Source organism: Drosophila arizonae, chromosome 5 (assembly GCF_054131065.1).
Source record: "Drosophila arizonae isolate 15081-1271.41 chromosome 5, UAZ_ARI_1.0, whole genome shotgun sequence".
Classification (NCBI taxonomy): domain Eukaryota; kingdom Metazoa; phylum Arthropoda; class Insecta; order Diptera; family Drosophilidae; genus Drosophila; species Drosophila arizonae.
This window is the reverse complement of record NC_142925.1, coordinates 16,031,814-16,057,688: the sequence shown is the minus strand read 5'-3', so window position 1 is coordinate 16,057,688 and position 25,875 is coordinate 16,031,814. Positions and strand designations below refer to the sequence as shown.

Below are 25,875 nucleotides of genomic sequence, written 5' to 3'. Positions count from 1 at the left end.
GGACACCATTCCATTACTATCGAAGCTAAGTTGTTAATCGATGATAAGAAAATAACATTGTACTACCATCGTGTGAATCATAATAAAAATTATAAGTTACAACAAACAATGGCCGCCACCTTAAAACCATATTTGACCGCTGTCCGCCATTCCCTGACTGCTGCAATGTGCCTACAGGACTTCCCGTCGCAGGTTGTGGAACGGCACAACAAGCCGGAGGTGGAAATTTGTTCCAGCAAAGAATTAGTGCTCACGCCTATCGTTGTCTCTCGCAATGAGAGGGAGAAGGTGCTTATTGAGCCGTCCATCAATTCGGTGCGTGTGAGCATTGCTGTGAAGCAAGCAGATGAAATCGAGCGCATTCTTTGCCACAAGTTTACACGGTTCATGATGCGTCGCGCTGAATCCTTTATCATATTGCGCCGTAAGCCAATCGAAGGATACGATATTAGCTTTCTGATAACAAATTTCCATACGGAACAAATGTATAAACATAAGCTGGTGGACTTCGTCATTAGCTTCATGGAGGAAATCGACAAAGAAATTAGTGAAATGAAACTGGCGGTGAATGCTCGCGCCCGCACCTGTGCTGAGGAGTTCTTGAAGCGCTTTTAAAAATAAAATGAGCAATAGTTTACGAAATGATTCATTAAATAAATGTGTGTTTTCTAAAACCGTTAATTATTTAAACTGTTTATCGTAGTGCTAAAGTAATTGGCAATAACTAGTTTCTGAAGGGGAATATGCTGAATGAAGCTCCTTAGCGATTATATGGTTGTTATCAATGACCATTCACTCGATATGAATTGAATGTCGTTAATGAGGATAATACTTCCAGTTCCCTATTGAAATAGATAGAGAGAGGGATAGAGCATAGAGAGAATTAGAGAAAGGCACAAAAGCGCATATTGATGCTTTAGATGAGAATGAGTTCTCTGTCGTGCCATATTTTCTCTGCTCGAACATAAAAAGACTGAGCCGAGATAATACGAGGTTGAGTAGCAAAACTCTATAGTTAATTATATAAAAGTCTAATTAAATGTGTTGAAATGGCAAAATTTTGGTGTTATTTGAATTTTCCCGCCAAGTTACACATATTAATAATAACTATTGGCATTGTGCAACACTGCTGCGTAACAGCCCTGTACAATTCAATATCAACAAACGAAACACGCGGACGGCTCCAGATCGAGGTGCTATTTGATTTAATGAGAACATGGTGGCGACAAAAGCTAAGAATAACGGAAATGTTAAGCAAAAGAAACCCAAAAGCGACAGCGACATACCAGTTCTGAGGTCGAAGGGCTGGCAGAAGGTGAAAATTAAGGGTCATGTGATATCAGACGACTTTACCGGTTACGAGGGAATGATTGGCCTGGAAGTTCTCAAGGAGTACGATCCAGCGCTGGTAAAATCAACTGAGAAACAGAGCAACGACAGTAGCTATGAGCAGAAGAACAGACGTAAACGATCTAAATCAGGAAAAGATTCAGAGGAGTCCTCGAGTGAAGAGGAGGAGAGCGACGATGATGCTGAGAATGGGGCAGCCAGCAAAAAGAAAGCTAAGCTGGCTGAGCGACATGCACTGCGACTGCAGAAGCAGCGGGAGAAGCGTGAACAACGTAAGAAAGAGCGGAAACAAAAGAAGGCTGCGCCCACAGCAACGGAGACCAAACCAATCAAATCACAATTCACACCCAACGAGGACTACGAACCAGACCGCTTTGCGTTGCTGCGACCGCCGCCGCCATCAGATGATGAGCAGCTGGAAGGTGCAGAGAGTGCCGACGATGAGCAGGTGCCTGAGCTAGTGCCATGTGAGCCACAACCAAACAATTTGGATATGACGAAATGGCACGGTATGGGCGTACCAGAGCCAATTATGCGAGCTTTGGCGGAGCTGGGTTACGAGGCGCCGACCCAGATACAGGCCATGACTCTGCCGGCAGCTATACACGGCAAGAAGGATATACTGGGTGCAGCGGAGACAGGAAGTGGCAAAACTCTTGCCTTTGGCATACCCATACTCTCGGGCATAATGGAACTGAAGCAGCGCAACGATGACTCTGGCATACGCAAGGCGCCAAAGGTGAAAGGCGCTCAAGGACCAGTAGAAGAGGCGCCGCCGACAAAGGATAACCATGAGCTGACACCGCCGCCAGAGGAGCTGGACTATGTGTCCGGGGCCAGTGATGAGGAGAGCGACAACGAGAATGACCCAGAAGCGAGGCAGCGGCCACTCTACGCCGTTGTGCTAACGCCCACCCGTGAATTGGCCGTGCAGGTGAAGAATCATCTGGTCAGTGCCGCCAAATATACGGGCATCAATGTCGCCGCCATCTTTGGCGGCCTGTCCGTGGCCAAGCAGGAGCGCGTGCTGCGTCAATGCCCGGAAATTGTGGTGGCCACACCAGGCCGACTCTGGGAATTGTATGCGCAGGGCAATAGTCATCTGAGCAAGATTGAAAATGTGAGTTTCCTGTGCATTGATGAAACCGATCGCATGGTGGAGAAGGGCCACTTCGAGGAGCTGCGCAGCCTGCTCAAGGTGCTCAACGCGGATGAGGAACGCAAGAAGTTGCGACAAAATTTTGTCTTCTCGGCCACATTGACATTGGTCCATGATCTGCCCGAGCATATGCAAAGTAAGAGAAAACATGGATTATAATGAACACTCAACTTATCATTCACTATATTACAGAGCGTAATCTGGCCAAGCGACCCAAGTTCATCAAGCAAACGGTGGATCAAAAGATTGAGAGCCTGATAGAAGAACTGGGCATATCACAGCCCAAGATTGTGGACATCACCAGCAGCCAGCGTAAGTAAACTCGAATCCATAGAGGAATCCCTTTAATTATGTCTCAATCCCTTTTCAGAAACTGCTCAGACGCTCACCGAGAGTCGCCTGCTGTGTGCCATCGATGAGAAGGATTACTATCTGTACTACTTTGTTCAACGTCATCCTGGTCGCACGATTGTCTTCTGCAACTCCATCGACTGTGTCAAGCGGCTAGCCACGTTGTTCGGCTTGCTGAACTGCAATCCTTTGCCGCTGCACGCGAATATGATTCAGAAGCAACGTCTGAAGAATTTGGAACGCTTTCGGGACAACCCGATCGGCTTGTTGATAGCCACCGATGTGGCTGCCCGTGGCTTAGATATACCCAATGTTGAGCACGTGATACACTACCAGGTGCCGCGCACCAGCGAGAACTATGTACATCGCTCGGGTCGCACAGCGCGTGCCAACAAGCATGGCATAACGGTGATGTTCATGGAGCCGGGCGAGGTGAAGGCCTATGTGAGGCTACACAAGACGCTGGAGCGGAGTAAGTTATTCAAAATTTAAAATCTGAGCAGCATAATCAGTGTAATCCCTTATAGCTGAGGATTTACCACTATTTCCCATCTCTGAACGTTTCCTGGGTGCGGTCAAGGAGCGAGTTAATCTAGCCCGTGAACTGGACAAGGAGGAACTGAAGTTGCGTCGCACTCAAAGCGAAGAGGGTTGGATGAAAAAGCATGCCGAGGAAATGGATATGATTATCGATGGCTACAACGATGAGTCGTAGGTGGATATGCATTTCTGGGAGTCATTATCCTAATACCCTTATCTATTGCAGTGGTAGCGACCAGGATGAAGATGCATTCATCATTGAAAGGAGACGCAATCGCTTGCATGTTGACACAGTGCGAGCACAGCTTAGCGCCCTACTCTCACGCCCCATTTTCCCCAAGGGATTCAGCTTTAAGTATCCCACCAGCACAGGTCAGCTGCCCGAGGGCACGGACATTGCCAGCAGTGATTCCCGCAGCGCTGTGGAAACAATGAAGGCAGCCATCGAGGACATGAAACTGGCCAAGCAACAGCGCAACAAACGCAAACGCAAAGTGTAAATAATTATATTCTAGTTTACTGTACAAATATCTATATATATAAAAGAAAGTTGTGTAAAAGTGAAGACTGCTTATAACTTGATTTGGGCTGAACCAATTTTCATGGTTTTTGATTTGTTGGATTTGTCTCCGCAACGAGTTTAGTATAGGGTCTTAAAAATACTGAAAAAATTTGCCGAATACTTGAAAAACGCGGTTTTTTCCCCAAATGTTCAAATTTTTTTATACCCAGTAGGCTTGGTAACAGTGACAGTTTTGACAATAGTGTAGAAGTAAATAAACAAATGTAGTCAGTCAGTCTACGGTCTCCTGACCTCGAGCAGACCTGACTATTCAAAAAAAAAAAAAAAAAAAAAAAAAAAAAAAAAAAAATTTCAAATCAACAGGAAAAATATTTCAAATCAAAAATCTGCAAAAAATCAAAAGATTAAAACCTGACTGTTCAAAAAATAAATAAAAAATTAAAAATTCGAAATTAAAAAAAAAAAGGTAATTATTAAAAAGTGTATTTTTGGCTTTTTATATTTTCGGACTTTTAAACTTTATAAATATTTCAAATCAAAAATCTGCAAAAATTAAAAAAAAAATCAAAAGATTAAAACCTAACAATCAAAAATAAATAAAAAATTCAAAATTCAAAATTCGAAATTAAAAAAAAAAGTTAATTATTAAAAATTGTATTTTTGGACTTTTACAAAAGCTAAATATCTCGAAAGTTCAGGTATTTGTTTGTCTCAAACATAAATTTGTGTAAATTATTTATATTTATATTTCTCGATTGTTTTATATGGTTTTGTGCGAGGGCAGTATTACTATTAATAAAAATGCCGCGTCCTAGAAGATCTAATCTTTCCCGGCGGACCCATAATGCAATTAGGCAACGGAATAGCGCGAGTCAATTATCTGACGAAGAGCGAGAAATCGCCCGAGAAAGGCTCCGCGTTAGTACCCAGGGAAGAAGGGCCTTAATTCGTGCTTCTCAAAGAGAGGCAGCCCGTGAAATGGCAATAAGAAATGGTTCAAGGATTGATTTGAATCGAGCAGCGTTTCGATATGATTGCACCATTGATTACAGCTTGAATCGTTTAGTTTGCATTGGTCCAATGGACGTTGTTTGCTAGCATTGTGGCGCATTGAAGTTTGCTGGTGAAACGCCCGGTTTGTGCTGCCTTAGTGGTAAAGTGACATAGCCATTAGCGGTCACCATAGCCATTGCGTTCCCTGCTTTATGGCGAAACACTAGAATCACGACATTTTCTAGCGAACACTCAAAAATACAATGCCTGTTTCCAAATGACATAATTTGGGGCGGAAAATATTGGAGACGGATATTTAAGGTAATTTACGTTAAAAATTTTATTTTCTATGACTGCCAAAAAAAAATTTTGAATAATGTAGTTTGTTAGATTTCTGTAAATAGTGTTTGTAAATATAACTATAACTATGGCTTTGAATTTAAAGATTCAAGGCCAGATTTGCCATCGCATTGGATCATTGCAACCTATTGAAGATGCACAGCAAAAATTCTTGCAAATATACTTCATGGGCAATATGGAAGAACAACTTGACCGGCGTCAAGAAATGAACACAGCTATGAAAAGAGCAATTCTCCATGATTTGCATGCTTAGAAATTTAAACCAACCAAAACTGTGCAATGGAACGCGTTTGGTGATAAGAAAACTGATGAGCAATGTGATTCACGCGTTGATACTCAAAGGAAAATTTAAAGATGAGGAAGTTCTTATTCCTAGGATTCCGATGAGCTCAACAGATATGCCCTTTGAATTTAAACGAATTCAATTCCCGCTTCGTCTTGCCTTCGCCATGACGATCAACAAGTCACAGGGCCAATCTTTGACTATTTGTGGCCTCAATCTAGAAAATGCGTGTTTTTCTCATGGTCAATTGTACGTGGCATGCTCACGTGTTGGCAAACGATCCGCATTATTTGTTCTTGCACCCGACCAAAAAACGAAGAATGTCGTTTACAACAAGGTGCTTGAATGAAAATCCGATTAATAAATTTATCAGTGTATCCCAGCCTGAACAACATAGCTTTCAACAATTTTTTACCTAGAAATAATATAGAGGGCAATGCAACGTTTGCCGGGCCAGCTAGTATATATATATATGTTGATGACATGGATGCAATCAATGCTTAGAAACGAAGTAACGTGTGCCGCCCTCGGTTAGGGAGCGCGCGTGCTTGGCTAGCAAGGTGGAGACGGATAGGGCGGGTGTGGTAAAGCAGCTGTAAAGAAAAATAATTTAGATTAGATTTAATATATGATAATGATTACGATGATTTCTACTCCTTACTCAATGTAAGGCTCCATCTCGTCCAGCGTCCATTTGCGTTTTGTTTTAAACAAGACGCGCATGCGATCAATAATATTGGAGGGTAGGTGCTCCTCAGCCAGGGAGCGAATGCAGGGCTGTGCGCCCTCCTTGTCTAAGATGCCCAATCCGCGCAGATACTCGATCTTGCAGCTCATGCCCTCCGGCAAGGCTTCCTGCCAGGTGGTCATAAACTCATCGCTGCGAAAACGTAGTCCTGGCTGCAAAATATTCTGTGCCACAATCCGCGCCACCAGCGACTCCTGGTACTTGAACTTATCGGGGCAGCGATCGCTGGGCACTGTGTAGATATCAAAGAGTCCGGCGACAACGGGCTCTGGAGCAATGCCTTGCAGGGCATAAATCGTCTCTTCACGTTCCACCTCATCCAGTGCCCATGAGTTCTCACTAATCAGTCCCAGCATCAAGCTAATAATGCGATACTCATACTCGTAGTCGAGTATGCGTATGTGGCCATCGAACTCGATTGCCCTAAGCTGCTGCAGTCCATCGACAAACTGAGCTCGACTGCACTGAACTGTATTCAGCAGCTGTTGGAAGCTGAACAGATGCTTGCGCTCAATGCAATATTCGTTCTCTGGCCCGGAATAGCGAGTCAGCTGCAGCAATTCGCCCAGTTTGCGATATCGTGGGCGTATCTCACGACATTCAAAGTATTCATGGAATATTGTGAGCACCTGTCGCTGTTCGAGAGTGCGAGGCACCTCCAAATCATCATCGGCGCTGTCGTTGAGGCTGCGCTCCAGCGACGTATTTGCATTGCCCGTACGCGGACTCTTCAGTGGCGAAGTGCTCGTTGCGGCAGCAAACTTTAAATCAGGCACCAATAATAAACTATTCGAGATCTCGGCGCCCTTCACGTCATAGGTGCGTTCATCCGTGCAGAGCACAACTTTCTCATGCAGGCCGCCTTTAAAGTGCAACGTCTGACCGTTTCGAATCTGTTGCAACATGTGTTCATCCAACTCCAACAGCTTCAAATTGTCACTCACAACATGAGCGCTTGGATAATACAAGGCCTGTGTTACTTGCGTGAGCTGGCGCTCATCCAGTTTGGCATGCTTAACAATAGCCTTGACGTCCTCTGGTGTTCGCACATAACTAGAATATGTGAATAATTTTAACATAGTTCGAATATTACTTGCGTTTCTTAAAACTTACTGTTGCGGTGCATTTTCATCCACTTCCATATTTTCCACATTCATCTCATGTTTTGCGCGCCAAAAACTTTTTTATCACATGTAAACAAATGGGACTATGAGCGTTGCCACACAACTATAAATATTGTAGTTGCAAGCAAATGTGATATTTTAATAATTGAATATAAGCATGAACATATTTAATGTATAACAAATTGGTAAATGTTATGCATCACATTTATCAATTTGTATTGCATTGTTGGCCATTAACTTATGCATTTGTACATAAAAACAACTCAATAAATTCATTTGAAATCGTACGTTGCCACCTAGTTATAATTCGCCAAAAGTCACGATTACTTTCGTGTATCTGCATACTTGCCTCCAACAACAGGTATGAAGCATAGCATGTGCAATTCCCATACAAAGAGACACAAATGGAAAACCTGGCGACGAAAAAGAATTGGACTGATGAGGAGCGGCTAGAGCTGGCGGCGCAGTTAGATGCTCAGCTGGATGAATTCATCGATGGCTTGGAAAAGAAACGCTATGAGGAGGGCTGGCCAGAGGATCGCTGGCAGGAGGAAATGGACAAGCATCCGTTCTTCATGAAGAAAACACCACAGCCAGGTGATGAGGTGCATCCGATGTTCGAGGGTCTGCAAAAGCTCAAATACGATCCGGACGAGAATACGCAAGAAGAGCTGGCACTCAACTACAAAGAGGATGGCAATTTCTATATGAAGCACAAGAAATTCCGCATGGCCGTCTACTCATTCACCGAGGCCATCAAAACGAAGTGCGACAATCCCGATGTGCTGGCCGTGCTCTATAACAATCGTTCAGCGGCACATTTCTTCCTCAAGAATTATCGTTCGGCTCTGAGTGATGCGCAGCGTGCGCTCTTCTATAAGCCGGACTATACGAAGGCGCGCTGGCGTGCTGCTCAATGTGCCTATGAATTGGAGAAGTTCGATGTATGCACGAAGCTGTGCGAGGAGCTGCTCGAAGTGGACATTGATCATAAAGAAGCCAAGGCGCTGTTGCATAAGAATAAAATGAGAAAGCTCGAAGTGGATCGCAATCAGCGCAAGGAAGCGGCCGAAACCAAACGCAACCTGGCCCGTTTCCAGAAGCTGCGTGCAGCATTGGAGCAGCGTGCCATCAAATTTGATGATCAGCCCATTAATAAACGTGCGAATATTACGGAACAATTGTTGGTACCGAAGTTTTTGCCCCTCGAGGATTATCCAGTACATTTGGATGCGGAGGATAACAGCACCTTGATTTGGCCCGCTGCCTTCTCGTATCCCGAATTCCTGCTCAGCGACTTCCAACAACAACTGCCCGAGACGGCCACCATGCAAGATTGCCTGAACACACTGTTCGCGGAGCCGTTGCCTTGTGACCGGACTCTGAGCTATCGTCCGGATAATGTACATGTCTACTATGAGAACCGCAAGGCGGGCTGTGTGCACAAGGTGGACCTGGCGAAGACATTGCGTGAGATTATAAGTGAGAAGGGTTTCTTTGTCTCGGGCGGCGCATTGCTTTTCTATGTGGTGACCAAGGATACGCGTGTCGAACAGGAGTTCCTCCATCAGCAACGACGACCCATGGTCTACAGCTGAGACTATGATAGGGATAAATATAAGCAATACGTTGTAATTTTAGTAGTTAACAAGCATTTGATTAGTTTTTATTGTTCAATTGCTGCGAAATATGTATAAAGTATATGTTTTTATTATATATTTTATATTTTAGTCACGGTACAATTGAGCCTTGTTAGCGCTGTAAAAGAAGCTTATTCAATATCCATAGTTCATATATCCTTGCGGTAGAAGCTAAGAATGCCTGACACATACATTCATTTGTGCGACATACAAATATATACTACATATAATAAAGTTTTTTTTTGTGTATATAAATTGGACATTTGATTAGCTCTAAGTTTACAATTTGTTTGATATGTTGCGAAGCATTTGATAGCATAATTTGTTGTTCTTCTCTTTCTCTTTCTTTTTATAAAATTCAACTAAACTACATCAAAGAGTATAATTAGAAATATTTAAGCGTAATCTCACATAGAGCTGCTGAAAGTTTAAGGAAAGCGCACTAAGCTTATCTTAAAATAATATTTTTTGTTTTACTTTCAGTTAGTTAAAATAAGTCAACAATAGTTTCATTTTGTATATATGTATGTATATGGTATAAAAGCGTTTTTCGAGTTTACTCTATATATAATTGAGCACACTTAAGTTTAAGACTACATCATATAGGATATTACAATACAATACATATGTAGACAGACACGCATACCCAATATGGGTTCGGGGGGGTATTGGACAACCATTGGACACAACAGCAGATATTAGATATGGCTTTAGCTGGTTTCTCTCTTACATTGATATGATCAAATCTGTGCGTAGCTAGACTTAATTACAGTTATTTTTATGGCAAAACAGGCATTACATAGAAGGCTTACAAAGCTAAGCGTTTGAGCTAGAATAAGCATACAGTTGCGGTCATAAAAGTAGTAGCAATAGTAAAAAAAAAAATCTATGTTAAATTGAATATCAAATATCTAAACTAATAACAATATATGTCAAACTTAATATTCTTTTTAAAATTGATTGGAATTTATCACTAAATTTTGAGTGTCCTATTTATATGCCCGCAACTGTATACAAATATATATTAAAATCATTTAGCTAAAGAAAAATCACATGCGAACTAAACACTTGAACTTAATGCTACCTACATTAACAACAACAATGACAATATTAATAACAATTACGATACTCATAGAATTGATTACTGAGGCGTTGCTGGCGCTGCTGCAGCTGTTGCATTCCGCTGCAGCACATTGTTGAATCGCAGCTTCAGCGGCGAGAAATCGATTTTCTTAAAGCGCGGCAATGAGGCAAACTTTTTCATGGTGTTGCTGGATGACTGTGGCAACTGTTGCTGCTGCTGCTGCTGTTGCTGTTGGTGTTGCAGCTGCTCTTTGGGCGAGTTGCTAGCTGAATGAGATTGTGTCATGGCGACCTTTAGCTGCTGCTGCTGCTGCTGCTTGGTGGGTGAGTTGCCGAATTTGGCGAGTGTTGCATATTTCTGTAGCATGCGCGTGGCACGCTCAGCTGCCTGATAGCAATGCTCGTATTCTTCCTCCAATTGACTTGATTTCGATTTGTTTTTGGACTTGGATTTGCTGCTGCTGCTGCTGCTGCTGTTGCTGCTTGGGTCGGGCGCTTGGCCGTCGTCGAATTTGAAATCAATATTCTGCAGCATCACCAGCTGCAGCAGCTCCTCCTCGCCCTGCAGGTCATTCACATTATTATTATTGTTATTGTTATTATTATGACTAATACTTTGTCGCTTTGTTGCATGGGTGACGGCATAGACACCCTCGGAGATTTTGTGGGCGGCAGTCTTTTTGTTTAACGTTTTAGTCTTGCTCGACGCTGATGATGTGGATGTGGATGTGGATGATGGTGATGCAGTGCTTGATTTGTGCCTTTGTTCGATAATTTGCTGGGGCGATGATATATAGAGATTCTCTTTGCGCTCCCGGCGCACCTTGGCGCTGACCAAATGACGCACACCTGGCGCTGTTTCGGCGCTGCTGGGACTGCGTCGCTTCGATTTCAGCGTATCGCAGCTATTGGGATAGTACGAGGGTATCTTATCGTCCACGCTGATGATGGACTTGCGCGGCGTTTGGTAGTAGTCCTCCTCCTCCGCCTCGCGCTGCTCCGCTGTGATGGGCGTCTGCTGCAGCTTCGGGGGCAGCGCTGGCACCAACGGCGATTCGGTGGGCGTGCTGGTGCTCAGGCCAAAGCCAAGATTGAGCGGCGGTTGCTGCTCCAGCTCCTGGGATGCCTTCACAGCCAGGAGATTCTCATACAGATGCTCGGCCAGGACACTGTTGCTGTTACTGTTGCCATTGAGCGACGTGACATGCATCGATTCATATATATCGCTCTCATTTTGAGCGGGCGCAGCTGCAACGGTGGTGGCCTTAGCCGCCTGTTCCTGGTCGGTGTTGCAGCTGCTAGTGGATGAACTATAGGAGACTGTCGAGTAGCCAGATGTGGTGGATGCTGTGCTGCCGCTGGGTTTCTTCTCCAGCTGTGCTGCTCCGTTGTTGCCTGTCAGCTTTTGTATAATCGGCGCCATCACGCAGTAGCCATTGAGCTCCTCCACCAGCACATTCTTATTGCGCTTGCCATGCGATACGGCGCCATTGGAGCCAATCAGATTAATGGTGGACGTATTGCAAGCAGAGAAATTGAAGTTCTGAGGCAGCTGCTCGGACACATTCAGACTGGCCAGGGAGTCGGCACGGCTTAGCTGGCCGGCCACGATTTGGGCCAGGAGAACTTGACGCGATTCGTGCTCAATGGCCGAGTCCTCCAGGCTGATGTTTAACTCGTCGCTAGACAATGCCTCACCGAAAGTGTCCAGAAAGTTGAGCTTGGACAGATCCGGACTGGAGAAGCTGTTGCGATGGGCATTTCTCATATTCCCCAATATACGTTTGCCAGTGGGCAGCGCTGCCTCCGGTGTGGGTGCATTCTCATAGAGGGCCAGTGCCTGCAGCTCCCGCTCCTGCTGCTGTTTTTGCTCCTCTACCTGGTCCCTGCTGGCGGGCTCCAGCTCACCGACGCTGGCGCTGCCCGAGCGACGCTTCTGCCCAAAGAAGTTGTCCAACATATTCTTGTACTTCTTTTTCTTGGCCAGCTCCGATTCTGGATTGGTGCTTGAGCGCGGTATCTCGCCCGGCTGCAGTTCGAATGTATTGATGCGTTTCCGATGCGCCGGCAGCGGTGGCAATACAGGCGGCGTGTCTACAACTGCTCCGGACGCCAAATTCATTTCCTCATAGATGCCCGAGGCAATGGATGCACGCGAGATGCGACTGCCATCGAAGATTTCCTCATAGATCTGCGAGACGCGTGCAGAAAATGAGAAACTATTTGCATCCAGATCGAAGCAGAAGGATTCCGGCACATTAGGCAGCGGGCCAAGTGCTTTTTGGGCGCTAAAATAGAAAATTTGATGGGAAATATTTATTATTCTATAATAATATTAAGTTATAATTATAATCGTATGCGATTTGGGGCATTATTTAGGATTTTAACTTTTTAACTTCCTTGGATCTTTATCAAACTGCGGCCTATGCTCACCTGGTGTCGCGACTGAGTCTGCGCTGCTCCAGGAAGACCTGTCTATATAGCTCCAAATTTTTGATGGACTTCTTAATCCATTTCATGTGCCTGCGGCAGGCCGTCTCCGTTTCTAAAGCGAAATAGATGAAGCAATCACGACGATTCTGCGTCCAGAAGAGCCCATACGAATGCTGCTTGGTGCGCGAGGTGGCCATGCTGATGCTCACGCCAGGCACATTCACCGAGACGGTCAACAGCTTCTGTTGCTGCTGCTGGGGCTCATCGTCGGGCAGGCTCTGGAAGCTGAGGCGCAAGAAACAGGGCACACATTTAATGGCCTCTATCTTGACGAGACATCTGGTCCATGTTTTGTAGCGCAGTGCAATGGCGCGCTTGTCATGTGTATCCAATTTGACGTCCATGCACATAGATATTTCATTGTGATCCATGTTTAGGGTGTTGCGATGATGGTTAGGTGCTTGTATGCGATGAATGATTAATGAGTTTAGCTAATTTTGTTTTATTTTCCGATTATTTTACATGTTTTCTTTCATCTTTTTTCTTTTCGCTTCACTGCCAATAACGGTGAGGGTGGAGCTCAGCGAAGAAAACAGTGAGAAACACAATGTGTACACATTGCTGTTAGAGATGAGCGTTGGATAAACGATATGTACACAATATCATCGCACATTAGCCGATAAGCACTGCTATTTACAAAGAATTTGCTGGTATTTTAAGCAATTCGATGTATGGTAACACTATCAGCAGTTAATGTGAATTTTCCGTGGAACGTTGACGTTTCTGTCGTTTGTGCCGAATCAATCATTGCGCTCGTGTTAGAATTCGCGTTCGTATTTCTTGACAAAAAAAATTGTATATAATAACAGTAAAGACGTGTATGTGTATTTTGTATATCGCCAATTCAAAGGCCTGTAAACATATTTGTTCAAAAGTATTTTCGGTTACGCACGATTTTTACGCAACGAAAGCAGCTGCCAGAAATTGCAGTTGTCGAGGCGGGGTGGGGTAATCCAAAGACGAAGCAGAAGAAGAAGAAGAAGGGCAACAGCGGAAAGCAAAAGAAATCAAAGTCTGCGCATCGAAATAAAATAAATAGCAAAAGAAAGAAATAAAAATTTAAAATTAAGATAGCCAAGTGTGTAATTATTGGCAGTTGATACTAAGTTTCTAAATCTTTTGGCTAAAAATAGTTCACCATGGCGCGCTTGAAACATTTATAATTTTTTTTTTGTCTAAACAAAGAGGTGTGTGTAAGGAAATAGCGAATTCTTTTTGCGGTTGAGTAAGTAAAAAATACGAACAAATCAATTTTAAGTACATATAAATAATTTTTTCGTCGACACCTACGTCACACACTATGCGTGGGCGTGAATCATGCATAAATATATATATATATATGCACATACACATGCACACATATGAATGTATGTGTGCATATAGATATTTTCGCACACTTGTTTCTACATTGATTTTCCCTTAGCAAGCGCACGTGCTGATTTCCAACTGGTCGCAACTGAATTATCCAATTGGACCAATTTATACTGAAGTGCAGGCAAAAGAAGGCAACCCTTAGCAATGTTATTGTTGTTGTTGCTCTCAGCTGTTGGCACGTATGAAAAATTTCCATTTTGATTCGTTTTATGGATGGAAAATTTTCGCCACCCTAAAACTAAAAATTGTTGGTTGCCCAGGTAAACAAACAGCTTCAAATTTTCAACATGTTTGCCGGTCGTTTATCAGTAAACGCAACAGCAAGAACAACAACAGCAGCCGCAAACGCAGCAATGCAGTGCAGCTTTTGCAGGCAGCAACGAACTTGCAGCAAGCGAAAGCTCTTTCGAATTATCTAGAGAAATTTTTAGCCTGCACTAAAAGTTTATTGGCCTTATTTTGAAGGAATTTAAAGGATATGAAGAAGAAGAAGAAGAAGAAGAGACCGAATATGCATATAAACATTTATTCATGCAATTGCATTTAATTTTGATTATTTTGTATACCAGAATTACTAATTGTATACTTATAGTATGTAAAATTCGTGATATAATAAATTTAACTGACTTTATTAATCATTTACAAATTTTCTTGATTTTCATTTCTTGCAGTAAATCTTGAACATCAAGCTACAATCCAAGTGCATAAATTTGTTTTTGTTCTTTAAAAATTGTGTCAATCAAAATTTTACTATCAAAATGTCGCGTACAAGTAATTTAGAGACTAAACAGTTTAACTGTTAATTTAAAACAATAAAAAAAATTAAAAAGAATTTATACAACACTAGAATATTCCATACGAATATAATTGAAACTGCACAAGAAACTTGTGTGTGTGCGTGTTTGTCGTTGTGCGTGTGTGTGTTTCGGGCAGTGCAATAGGAAACTGGAAGTATTAGGCTGGAAAGCTCGCCGTTAACTGTATCACATTCCATTGGAAACGTATCTTAGTAGCTCACGCGAACTATCTCGCTCGCTCTCACGCCTCGCACTCTCACTCTCTCTATCCATTGTCGATTGCATCTGTTCGAGTTGGGATAACGGTTAAGTGCCTAATGGCAAGTTCGCTAAACAAGACGAGACACAGGCGCAGATTGGCTGCGATCTCGTTTCTATCGAATATCTCATTAGATGGCACACATCGGGACACAAAATTTGGCGCAACATTTGGCAGCAGCATCTGCACGCAGCAGCAGCAGCAGAAGCATTACAACAACAACAACAATAATAACAGCAGCAGCAACAACAGCAAAGGCAACGCAGCGGCAGCGTTGGGACTCGGCGCCGGCGGTTATCATCAGCATTATCAACGAAATCATCAGCAGCGCAGCAGCCAACCACAGCAGCAGCAGCAGCAACAACAACAATACCACCACCATCAACAACAACAACATCAGCATCAAAATGGTAAATGCGGTGGCAGCGCCTCAGCAGCGCTTCTGCTCTGCAGCGCCGATGTGCACATGGGCAGCGGCAGCGACGCCAGCGTCGGACTGTGCGGCCTGGACGACTGCAATGCCGCCGGAGTTGGCGGTGGCAGCGATGGTGATGGTTTTAGTGAAACTGAAAATATGGGTCAATACCTGATGAATGTAAGCGATCCGCCCATCCAGGCTGAGAGACGCAACATAAAGCGGCCCACCTCCTGTGGCCGCCAGCAGCAGCAGCAGCAAACACCGAAATCGGGACGCATCAAGCAGCAGCAGCAACGTGGCGGCAGCGGCGGTTCTGGTGCTGAAAGCGGCAGCGATTCCGACAGCGTCAAGATACCGCTGAAGGTCTCCAATTTGGGCAGCGGCTTAAAGCTATTGCCGCTACGAGAACGGTAAGTGCAATGAAGTCTTTGTAATCTATATAGCTTTAATAATATTCTAGATGACTCTATTCTTGATGGCCTTAAAGCTATGGGTAAATTGGTGGATAAACAAGTTTTAGAAAATCTATCTAATAATATCATGTCCATATAAGGGATTTTTGATATAAATATTTACTAAATAACTTGTTCAAGACATGCTCTGATTCTCTCTCCCTCTCTTTCTATCTCTCTCCCACTCTCTCTTTCTTTTCATAGAATTTTCCTTCCTTAGCTCCTTCAAGGTGATCGGAAGTTCCAAATTCATTCGCTTCCCACTTGAAGACGCATACAAAATTAACAAATTTTAAGCCATTAATAATCATATAATCATTAATTTCTTAAAACAATTCCAGTGCATAACTAATTTTATCTAATCGTTCATCGATAAATGATCAATATTTTGCCGATTACCAAGCAGATTACTTAACGTCATATTATTTTTCTAGGCCTATTTATTACACCTTCATAAATTTAATTATCCAAATATTATTTTCCAATGCAATTTATTAATAGGCCTACACATATCTATTACGTGATTAGTATTATTAATTTTAAAATAATTTCGAAAACTGATTTATAATTCATGTGAATCATGAATGTTTCTCAATTTGTTCATTTATAAAAAGAGAGAGCGAGATAAAGATAAAAAAAAAAAAAAAAAAGTTGGTCCAATATTTTTGCTATGTTGAAATTTCCAATTAAGTTGCTGGCAATTGACACCTGGTGTTCAATTTGTTAACAAGCTTAACGCGTCGTGGCTAAGCAAAACAATTCAGGCCAATGATTTTACAAGTGAAAAGCGCGAGCGAAGAACATTTGTTTATGCATATCTAAAGTTTCTCACAGCTGTCGTACGGCTAATTGAATCTATGTATTGCTCGAGCTCGAACAAAATGCACAATATTTGATACATATAAATATTGATGGGGTATATTGATTTTGATAAACGGTTTGACACTGAGTAAAGGCGGCACAGTAGAGGAGCTAGATTATTCCATTTCTTTCCATTTCCATTAAATGCCCATTAATTTTAAATTTCACCTATTAAAGCAAATTAAAATAAACAAAAATGTCCCGAATTTCCCACTTTCTTCAAGCAGAGTAGGATATTCTGTTAATCGAGCATTCCCTTTTGCACGATCACTCTCTTTTCGTTTTCTCGTTCTGAATTGACGTAATTGCTTATGGTCGGGCATAGTTGGACCCCGGACGGATGAGATTTTTCACAGCTCGCTAAATATAGTAGTTGGATGCGGATTCACGCTGAATGTGGCGCCGTATCCATTCAAGTGGGTAACGTGTGCCAGTCCAATTAACGCAAATCAAAACGCCTCATTCGAGTGGCAGCCCGCAAATTAGTCAACAACAATAAACAACAATTGCATGTTGTGCGTGTGCGTGTGTGTGTGGGCTGTCGCGGCTTCCACTTTAATTTAGGCTTTTGTTGTGTATCACTTGTAACTGCAAAGCCGGCCAGCCACCCAGCCTGCCTGACCTGCCCCTCATTCTCATGCCATAGCCAGCTGGGCGGGCTATCATTAGGTTTATTGTTTATTCGATTTAGATACGCTTTGTTTGACTTTTATTGACACGAATTGTGTCACCTGGCTTGACTGAATCACACGCAACTATTTCATAGTCATGCGCCACGCAAAAAGCAGTTCTAACTATCTGCTTAATGCATTAAATAAATTTTAAAGTCTGCCGGACATATGCATATAGAAAATTGGCAATTTCGGTTTTACTTTGCTCCTTTATACTCGCCGCTATGCTCTCAGTGAGCAATGACATCTGCCAGCCATAAGATAAAGTGTGATCGAGCGATGGTCAGCTGTTACAATTTCCCTTTTCTTACTCTCTCTCTCTCCCTCAAATGTATGCATGTGTGTGTCTGCATAATCCCATATCTAGGAGAAGAGCAAAAAGCCTTTACTGTGCTCATATAATAATTACATCGTTTTTGAGCAGGGGACATGAGCACACTCACACTTACATATACTTTAACATGTATTTGGTATGTACATATGTGTCTGTAAGTACATATCCTACGCCTGAATATGATGAACATGTTTCATATGGAAGACACATGTAGACATATGCATCGACATACATACATATATGTATATGTATGTATGCTTGTATATACATATATTGCATTTATAATAATAGGTCTTACTGTCATTTTGAGCTGCCAACATTAATATTGCCTGTGACTGTTCATAATTATTTATTTATATTCGCTGTATGGCATATATGTACGTATGTACTTATATAACCCATCGAGTGAGAGTGGGAGAGAGCGCACAGAAAGTACAAACGCAAATAAACTGCCTTGAACCTTGATAAGAGCAGTTGCACCACAAGATATATCTATCTCGCTTCGGCTATCATCGGCCCACACGCAGTCCCGTTGCAGCACAAAGCTTTCTGTCTCAATGTTAGCACATTGCTCAAGTTGCGTTGAGCTCTGCTAGACGCATTTTAATATGTGCAAACACACACACAAACTCATAGTTGCATTCGTGTGTGCACACTGCAATTCGTTGGCGCTTGCCGCGGTGACCTTGTTTCTTATTCGCGCTTCACCTACGCCTCTGCATTCGTTGTTTTTGTTGCGCTTTTTCTTCTTTCATAGTCATTGGGCTGCAGTTTTACGGTGTGTCGTTCACCTATCATCCAATTGGTTTCTTAAAGCTTTGCATGCCACTCGTAAATCTTATTAGCACATGTCTCTACACACATGTATTTACGTATGCTTGTGCATGTAATTAGTTTAGCTTACATTTAAGCTAATTTAAACCAATTTTATTTGACATTTTGCCAACTGTTTGAATTGTTTGGTCAATGTGACAGCTACGTGTATAGTATCACTTATCAATTAGGCTAAGACGTCAGCAAATATTTGTCAAGAGGTTGTATTGCTTATCAGCCAATTGGATTTCATGCAATGAAAGCTGATTAGATTATGGCTAAAGATGATTTAAACTGCTAATATCTGGCCATATCATGTACGACACTATCTGCTATTATTGCAAAACAATGATTTTCCAAAAATAAATATATAATCATACGTATAGTATATTAAATTTCTTGATTTTGTTTTACGGGCCGGACATTACCTTGCACCAATAGCTTCCACTTTGGCTTTAATATCATAACAAACTAAAAATAAACAACAATCAATGTTTTTCACACATTATCAACAATTTACCCACAAGGCTTCAATTACATAATTCGAATAACATCCGTTTGACTATGTCAGCAACATTCATGGAAAACAACATTCATAATTTGAGACGTTCAAATTCCATTCTCATTCCCATTCCCGCTTCCCGTTCGCGGAATGCTGCTTCCTGTAAGAAAAGAACAAAAAATGCTGCGCATGCGCGAAAGATGAATACCATTCATATACACAGCATAAGTGTTTATGAAAGTGTGTGTGTGCTTTTTATTGTATGGCGAAAAATGCAGAAAACTGCGACGCAAAAGCCAAAAGCAAAACAAACTACTTTAAGCCAATTTAATGGGGTCTCTTTCTTTTCTTGTTGTTTCGCTGTTGCTTTTATTTATTATTTTTGGACTCTACATTGAAAGTTGTTTTGAAATTTGATATGTGTGCATAGTAGGGAAGGAAGAAGGTTCTCCGAAAAAAAGCGCGACACCGAGACCTTGCACGAAAAACGTAAACAAAAATATTGGATTGCGGCATTTTGTCTAACAAGTTGATTATTGGCGGTGGCTCCGGCTGTACTCGAACTCTCTCACTCTCTGGCTGTCCCTCTCTCTCTCTCTCTCTATTGCAGCTGCTAAAAGCTCAAAATGTTCTCTATTACGTCATAAAATTTGTAAATTGATTTGGTTATTTCCGCATAACCCTTACTTGATGTTACGCACTCTCAAGGACACACAAAACGCCGCGCTTGACACTGAAATGGAGCTTTAAGCAAAAGTCTGGCAACGCTTCATGCGTTTAGCTCCTGTGCGCGGTTTCGCTCAATGTCAATGTCAGGGTTGCCCGTAACCGAAAACCTGCGTCAGACACGCGTTCTCTCTCGTCCTCTGCCTGTGCCGCCGCCTCCTCTGGCACTGCTCTACCTCTCCCCTCTCTCTAATGCGGCTTTCTGCACAAGTTCTTGTTGGCATCTTTTGCGAACTGGGTAGCCTTGAAGGGCAGCCAGCAGAGCTGTTTAACGACGCAATATGTACCGGTTAGATTGCTGTTTGTTTACTCCGCTTCCTTTACGAAGGCAGCTGTTTTTTTTTTCCTTCTTTCTCTCTCATTGTATTCCCATTTTTTTATGCAACATTTTCAAGGTCACCAAAGGAGTTTTGCATGCCAAAGGTATAGGGTTTCTAATATCGAGGGGTTGCAAAATATATGTCAGTAGAGCATATTTATGACACTAAAAATTCATTCAAGAAACCCATTTAAAATCGCAAGGAAATAGTTAAGACATTCCTGATCTTTTACGGCATGGGCCAGCTAATTTATTGGCATTAAAAAAAATGCAATGTAAATACTATTGCGCAGTTAGTTGTTATTATTGTCAATTTGTTATCCACCGAGCGCAGCGTATTGGATATTTATGGACTTACATATGTACGTATGTGTGTGTGTAAACAAACATGCAAAATATTAATGGTAAAAACAGCTTTATAACTTTTCGCTCCCTTCTCTCACACGCGCTCGCTCTCCCTCTCTCAGTATTTCTCTGTCACTTCCAAAGTTTTTGGTCTTTGTGCGGTGGTCATCAGCAGTTGCTTTTGTGTGTTGTGTTGATTCATTCGCTTCGACGAGCTGGCAAATACCAAAACAAAAACAAAATGAACAACAACCATAACAAAAGTCGCAAACTCGCTCAAACCGCTTTGAACCTCTTCAAGCCGATTGTGCTGCGTATAAGCACTTCGTATAGAGTCACAATTTAACGGAGCATTTGTATGTATGAATTTGCGAGCCTCAAGCCCAGGCGAGAGCCTGATAAGCAACAACAACTGAAGAGAGCGAACGTATGACAGAGAGAGAGGAGCATAAGCAGAATGTTAGCAGTGGAGGCAGAAACAGAGACAGAGAGAGCGTAAGAAGCAGCCTGTTCAATGGTTGTCGTTGTTGTTAGTTTTGTTGTTACTTTATCTTTAGGCATTAGTTTTAATAGCGCCTATGCAATGACAAATTGAATAATTGACTGATTGCGAAAACGTAGAACTGTGATAAAGCGAACTCAAAATCGCCTTAAATATGTGTAAATATATGAACAGAGAGTTTGCATATGGCTGAATGGAAATTTATAGACCCGTCGACTAGACTTATCTTTCATTATCTTGCATTCTATTTGCAAATGGGCGTCGTCTACCCAACTTTATTGCTGTGTAGATCTGTTGCACATTCATTGCTTAGTTTCGAGTTATATTCTCAAGTCTTATTCTGTTGACATTGACAGTGCTTAATAAACAAGGGTCTTTCGTCAATCCCGACAGATAAGCTAATCTAAATTGAGTTTTAATGATTACGTCAAAATTTTCGACTTTTTACAATCGAATTTATAAATAATATAAATACACATATGTATGTATTTACATTCATATGTATATATTAGGCTTTAAAATATGTTAAAGCTCTTTAGCCGAAGGTCAAGTTGTTGAACAATGAGAGCCAAACCCGACTGGCTGATACAGGTACTGAGGAAAACCAAGAGTGTATTGGTTTCAATGAACTAGAAATAAACAAACAATTAAAAACATAATAAATAATTATGAACAATAAATAGTATATCATTATGCTAATTACTAATTAATTTATATAATAGAAATGTATATGTATATGGGGTATATACATACATACATACCATACCCATGGTCAACCAATTATGTTTGATTTTTCGCTTAGAGCTAACCTTGCTATAATGAGGGATAATATTGGAATCTAAATTCATACATTTCTATTAAACTTAGGCTAAAAGAGTAAATGCAAATTGTCAATGCACCAAGCTAATATACTTAATTTTGGCTATCGAAACAGAGTATCAAAGTTGGGTTTCTAAATATACATATTGTTGCTTATTGTTTTGCTTTTGTTTTGTTATGCAAACTGATTTTAATCACATTGTAGTTGGGCACGTGAGGCACGAGCGACAAGTTTTTCCTATTAATATATATTTGTAATATAAAGGCATACACTTTCTTATATGAAGTGCTGAAGAGCTGATAAGAGCGTAATGAATGATAAGCAGCTAGCAGCGCAGCAATGATAAGGCAAAAGTTAATTGTTTTCAATTGATATTGTATACGCTGCTTGTTGCACAAATCACATTTGGAAGTTTGATTGCCAACAGATGACAATGGCGTGTAATTAAAAATATGTAATCAAATTCACGTTGATAGTGGGGTATATCTGTTAGCTCATTTAAAAAGTAACAGTTCTTATAAAACAAAACAACATATTTATTAAGAAAAGTTTAAATGAAATTATTCTTGTTTACAATTTATATATAATTTAGTAAATATAATGAAAGTTGCATGAAAATAGGACCGAGGTTTTATATATTGCATTAAATTAGTAATTAAAACTCTCTTTGTCAGTTTTTATTGAATTCCAATTGGCTTATATTTAAATTCCAATTAGATTATGTTTGTCAACTCTGTGCATGGGTATTCGAAATATTTGTTTGAAATTTAAATATTGTTTGCCGATGGTACAGGCGCGCAGATGTCGTTAGAAAACAGCTACCGAAAAAAAACAACTCAAAAATGCCAGCAAACACGCACGCACATACACACACATGACCAAAAACAGTGTGAGAGTGAGGAAGAGGGAGAGAAAGAGAGAGTCAATCAGTCTACCACTTGCACTACGACACGCACTTGTGGGCAGTGTTGCCGAAACTTTTTCAGCAAAAGTAGCAAAACCGAAGGCTGAAAGTAGCTAAAAGTAGCCAACTTTCTTCTAAAATAGCTGAAAAAGTAGCAAAAAAGAAATCAGTGCTGTTTTTTTTCACAAAAAGTCAACTTTATTAATTTAATTTAGATAATATCTCATCTATTACTACCAACTCGTCATTTTCGCCATTGTCGGTTTTATAATTTGCCTTTTTAAGGTCGTTGTGTGGAACGCTATACTCATAGCATAAATAACAAAATAAATTTTTCGATCATTCTCGATAAAAAAGTTATCGGATGAGTTAAAAAATGATAAACTTGTACTGCGTATGGTACACACGAGTGTGCATGCCAAATTTCAGCTCTCTAGCCCTTATAACTTCTGAGATCAACGCTCTCATACGGACGGACGGATGGACGAGCGGACAGACGGACAGGGCTATATCGACTCAGCTCGTCGTGCTGATCAAGAATATATATACTTTATGGGGTCTGCGATGATTCCTTCTGCCCGTTACATACTTTTTCACAAAACCATTATACCCTGATTTCCCATTGAAAATGGGTTCAGGGTATAAAAACTGATAAGAAATGAATTTTCCATAACATTTTAGAAAGCTTACCTATTCTTCAGTTGTAGTATTAATTCTACACAAAACTTAATACATTTAAATCATTTACATTTAAAAAGTATCAAAGCAAATTTTGCTATAAGTTCGCTTACATTTTAGCTAAATGTAATATTTGAAAATAGCCAGATTTGTAGCTAATAGCTGTTTGAAAATTTGTGTAGCAATCGGCCTTAAAAAGTAGCCAGATCTAGCTACAAAATAGCTGATTCGGTAACACTGCTTGTGGGCGTTGCATTCGTCTCTCTTCTAGGGCTATACTCTTCTCTCCCAGTTGCTTCTAATCATCGCATTAAATACCGTATTGTTGTGCTCGCACTCACAAACACACACACACATACTTACGCACGAGCTCGCTCATTATTTGAAGAGTCGATAAGTTACACAAGATGACGCGTCGTCGTATATTTTCTACTGCGTGCCCTTTTGGAAATGTCTTCTGCTGCTTCTTCTTCTTCTCCGCCTTTGGCTGCAGTTTGTTGAGCATTTAAATTCCATGTAAACATGTAAATAACATAATAGACGTGCGTGTGCGTGTGCGTAAGCGTGTGTGCGTGGTTTTTGGCGTTCCGTCTTCCCTTTGGTCTTTTGCTCCGCTCATTTGTTGTGTGTGGCGTTTGGTTGCTGGCATTTCTGGGCGCCTATTCGAATACTCCAACTAATTAACGGGTTATGACAGGCTTGGCGCCACTTCATCATATTGCTTATGGGTATGGGTCCCCCCTTGAGCGAGTTTCCTAATTAATGCAAACGCTATTTCACGGAAATTTGTGTACGTGATTTTAGGTGCCATTTGTTGGAGCCCTTTGCTGTAGCTGGAGCTGGAGCGTAACCTCGATCTATACCAATTATCTCAAGGTAATTGAGCAGGCGCACAGAAATAAATAGCAACAAGATGCCCTTCTGCAGTTGCAGTCCAATAAATACAAACTCGATGTTTATTTTCTACGAAAAACGCACGACAAACAATAAACAACGATCTATGAATGCCCACATCATGTGTATGTGTGTGTATATATGTATGTATGTATGCAGTGTGAACCTCGATCGTATTGACAAAATTTCTTTGGACTGCTCTTTGCTGCAAGCCTGTGAAAATATCGATCACCTCTTTGGGGTGTGTGCGTGCATCTTCTGTATGCTGCTATTTAAAGAAAGAGAGCGAGAGGGAGAGGCAATGGGATATTATGATGCGCCGTTAAATGCACCCAAACTGCTGTTGGTATTTAGAAGGGGGAGCCAATGAGAGAATGGGATATTATGATGCGAGCGAGAGAAAGGGAAATTATGATGCGCCGTTAAGTATACCCACATCGCTGTGGGTATTTTGAAGGAAGAGCCAATGAGAGAATGGGAAATTATGATGCGTCGTTAAAATACCCAAACTGATGTGTGGCTGTTTGAAGGGATTTTGAATGGAGAGCGAGCGAGTGAGTAAGCTTGAGTGAGTGAGTAGAGGGGAATATACGCTCATTGTTGCATTTGAGGCTTGTCATTAAAGATCATCAGATGCATAAGTAAATAAGTTATTCCAATGGCTTTTGTATACTTAATTCTCATTTTCAACCCTCATTCTCAATTGCAGAACCTTCAGCAATGGAGCTAGCGAACAGAGCTTGCAGCCAGAGAGACGTGCCCGTCTGAATACTGCACCTGGAATGCGAGGAAGCAATGCCGGACTCATTGCAACTAGCGGACTAAAACGCAACTACAACATTCGAAGCGGTTCTAGTGCCAGTCATATAACGGATGACAGCAGCACCGAGAGTTTGGCCCCTGCCACTGGCAGTTTTCGCAACAGTTTCGGTAAATCCGTGCAGATCACTGATGGACGTCGAGCTCCGGGTGTAGGATTGGGACAACGCAATGAGCGCATTTTGTTGGTATCACAAAAGGTGCCATTTTTTATATTCTCAGCATTGCCGTACTACAAGGGCAAAAATGGACGGTAAGTAAACGATCATAATGAATTATTAAATTGATATTAATATATCTGCATATCGTTCTAGTGCCGAGATACGCAAGGAGGATCGTCGACGTCGCAACCCATCCACTTCTCGCCCCTTGAGCTCCATTAACGATGCTCCCTTCGACCCCTTCGATTTGCTAGGCATAAAGAAAGCTGAAAGTGGCCAGGTTAGTTCTGTACGCAAATATTAATCAAGTTAAGCGAATTAATTAAAAAAATTGTATCTATTTCTTAGGATATTTCGTACGGACACTTGCTGGTACCATCGCGTCAATATGAGAAGGACCGCAAGAAACACGGCAATGCCTCGACCAATCCCTCTATATTTGAGAATCAAATGGAGATAACGAGCACAGCAGCTCTCAGAAATCATGGCATAGCGAGGTTGGTGCCTCATTCAAACCGAATGTTTCATTTACCTGTACCATAATTTTCCATTACCATAAACGCATTACGATTAAAATTG

At 41.6% G+C, this 25,875-nt stretch overlaps 6 protein-coding genes across 8 annotated transcripts in view; 4 read left to right on the top strand and 2 right to left on the bottom strand.

Annotated features, from left to right (window-relative positions):
• The first annotated feature begins 11 nt into the window (after window positions 1–11).
• Window positions 12–681, top strand: Arpc4 (Actin-related protein 2/3 complex, subunit 4). Its single transcript, XM_018011099.2, has one exon. The coding sequence runs from the start codon at window positions 109–111 to the stop codon at window positions 613–615; it is 507 nt and encodes a 168-aa protein (XP_017866588.1). The 5' UTR covers window positions 12–108; the 3' UTR covers window positions 616–681.
• A 429-nt stretch (window positions 682–1,110) lies between these two features.
• Window positions 1,111–4,230, top strand: LOC108616117 (ATP-dependent RNA helicase DDX24). The gene is made up of 5 exons (XM_018011088.2): window positions 1,111–2,645; window positions 2,702–2,821; window positions 2,880–3,332; window positions 3,388–3,571; window positions 3,627–4,230. Exons 1-5 carry the CDS (start codon window positions 1,217–1,219, stop codon window positions 3,898–3,900), a joined length of 2,460 nt encoding a protein of 819 aa, XP_017866577.1. The 5' UTR covers window positions 1,111–1,216; the 3' UTR covers window positions 3,901–4,230.
• Window positions 4,231–4,404: 174 nt separating this feature from the next.
• On the bottom strand, window positions 4,405–7,640 carry LOC108616120 (sister chromatid cohesion protein DCC1). Of its 2 annotated transcripts, XR_016270212.1 has the most exons (4): window positions 7,421–7,640; window positions 6,221–7,360; window positions 5,975–6,152; window positions 4,405–5,899 (listed from the first exon to the last, which is right to left on the bottom strand). XR_016270212.1 is itself a non-coding variant. In XM_018011093.2 (3 exons), the coding sequence occupies exons 1-3, from the start codon at window positions 7,462–7,464 to the stop codon at window positions 6,053–6,055; spliced, it is 1,284 nt and encodes a 427-aa protein (XP_017866582.1). In that variant the 5' UTR covers window positions 7,465–7,640; the 3' UTR covers window positions 5,901–6,052. The 2 variants fall into 2 exon arrangements, 1 of the variants encoding a protein (XP_017866582.1); XM_018011093.2 differs by lacking the exon at window positions 4,405–5,899 and having other exon boundaries at window positions 5,901–6,152.
• A 124-nt stretch (window positions 7,641–7,764) lies between these two features.
• On the top strand, window positions 7,765–9,305 carry Dpit47 (DNA polymerase interacting tpr containing protein of 47kD). The gene has a single exon (XM_018011094.2). It carries the CDS (start codon window positions 7,836–7,838, stop codon window positions 9,027–9,029), a length of 1,194 nt encoding a protein of 397 aa, XP_017866583.1. The 5' UTR covers window positions 7,765–7,835; the 3' UTR covers window positions 9,030–9,305.
• A 287-nt stretch (window positions 9,306–9,592) lies between these two features.
• sced (scrambled) lies at window positions 9,593–13,337 on the bottom strand. The gene is made up of 2 exons (XM_018011087.2): window positions 12,588–13,337; window positions 9,593–12,442 (listed from the first exon to the last, which is right to left on the bottom strand). Exons 1-2 carry the CDS (start codon window positions 13,016–13,018, stop codon window positions 10,213–10,215), a joined length of 2,661 nt encoding a protein of 886 aa, XP_017866576.2. The 5' UTR covers window positions 13,019–13,337; the 3' UTR covers window positions 9,593–10,212.
• Window positions 13,338–25,875, top strand: part of LOC108616118 (uncharacterized) — a 15,214-nt gene continuing 2,676 nt past the window's right edge. For both annotated transcript variants that reach the window (XM_018011091.2, XM_018011089.2), the window contains exons 1-5: window positions 13,338–13,872; window positions 14,693–15,905; window positions 25,026–25,388; window positions 25,450–25,576; window positions 25,645–25,793. In XM_018011091.2, coding sequence (XP_017866580.1) covers window positions 15,136–15,905; window positions 25,026–25,388; window positions 25,450–25,576; window positions 25,645–25,793 — 1,409 coding nt within the window. In that variant the 5' untranslated portion in view covers window positions 13,338–13,872; window positions 14,693–15,135. The remainder of the gene's footprint in view (window positions 13,873–14,692; window positions 15,906–25,025; window positions 25,389–25,449; window positions 25,577–25,644; window positions 25,794–25,875) is intronic.

Excerpts from the sequence above, each read along its gene's own strand:
- Arpc4 (XM_018011099.2), top strand. The coding sequence starts at position 109 with ATGGCCGCCACCTTAAAACCATATTTGACCGCTGTCCGCCATTCCCTG.
- LOC108616117 (XM_018011088.2), top strand. The coding sequence starts at position 1,217 with ATGGTGGCGACAAAAGCTAAGAATAACGGAAATGTTAAGCAAAAGAAA. Across the intron at positions 2,646-2,701 it reads TCTGCCCGAGCATATGCAAA|AGCGTAATCTGGCCAAGCGA; the intron begins GTAAGAGAAAAC and ends ACTATATTACAG. Across the intron at positions 2,822-2,879 it reads GGACATCACCAGCAGCCAGC|AAACTGCTCAGACGCTCACC; the intron begins GTAAGTAAACTC and ends ATCCCTTTTCAG.
- LOC108616120 (XM_018011093.2), bottom strand. The coding sequence starts at position 7,464 with ATGAATGTGGAAAATATGGAAGTGGATGAAAATGCACCGCAACA. Across the intron at positions 7,361-7,420 it reads GATGAAAATGCACCGCAACA|TTATGTGCGAACACCAGAGG; the intron begins GTAAGTTTTAAG and ends CACATATTCTAG. Across the intron at positions 6,153-6,220 it reads GAGATGGAGCCTTACATTGA|CTGCTTTACCACACCCGCCC; the intron begins GTAAGGAGTAGA and ends TTTTCTTTACAG.
- Dpit47 (XM_018011094.2), top strand. The coding sequence starts at position 7,836 with ATGGAAAACCTGGCGACGAAAAAGAATTGGACTGATGAGGAGCGGCTA.
- sced (XM_018011087.2), bottom strand. The coding sequence starts at position 13,018 with ATGGATCACAATGAAATATCTATGTGCATGGACGTCAAATTGGATACA. Across the intron at positions 12,443-12,587 it reads AGACTCAGTCGCGACACCAG|CGCCCAAAAAGCACTTGGCC; the intron begins GTGAGCATAGGC and ends TTTCTATTTTAG.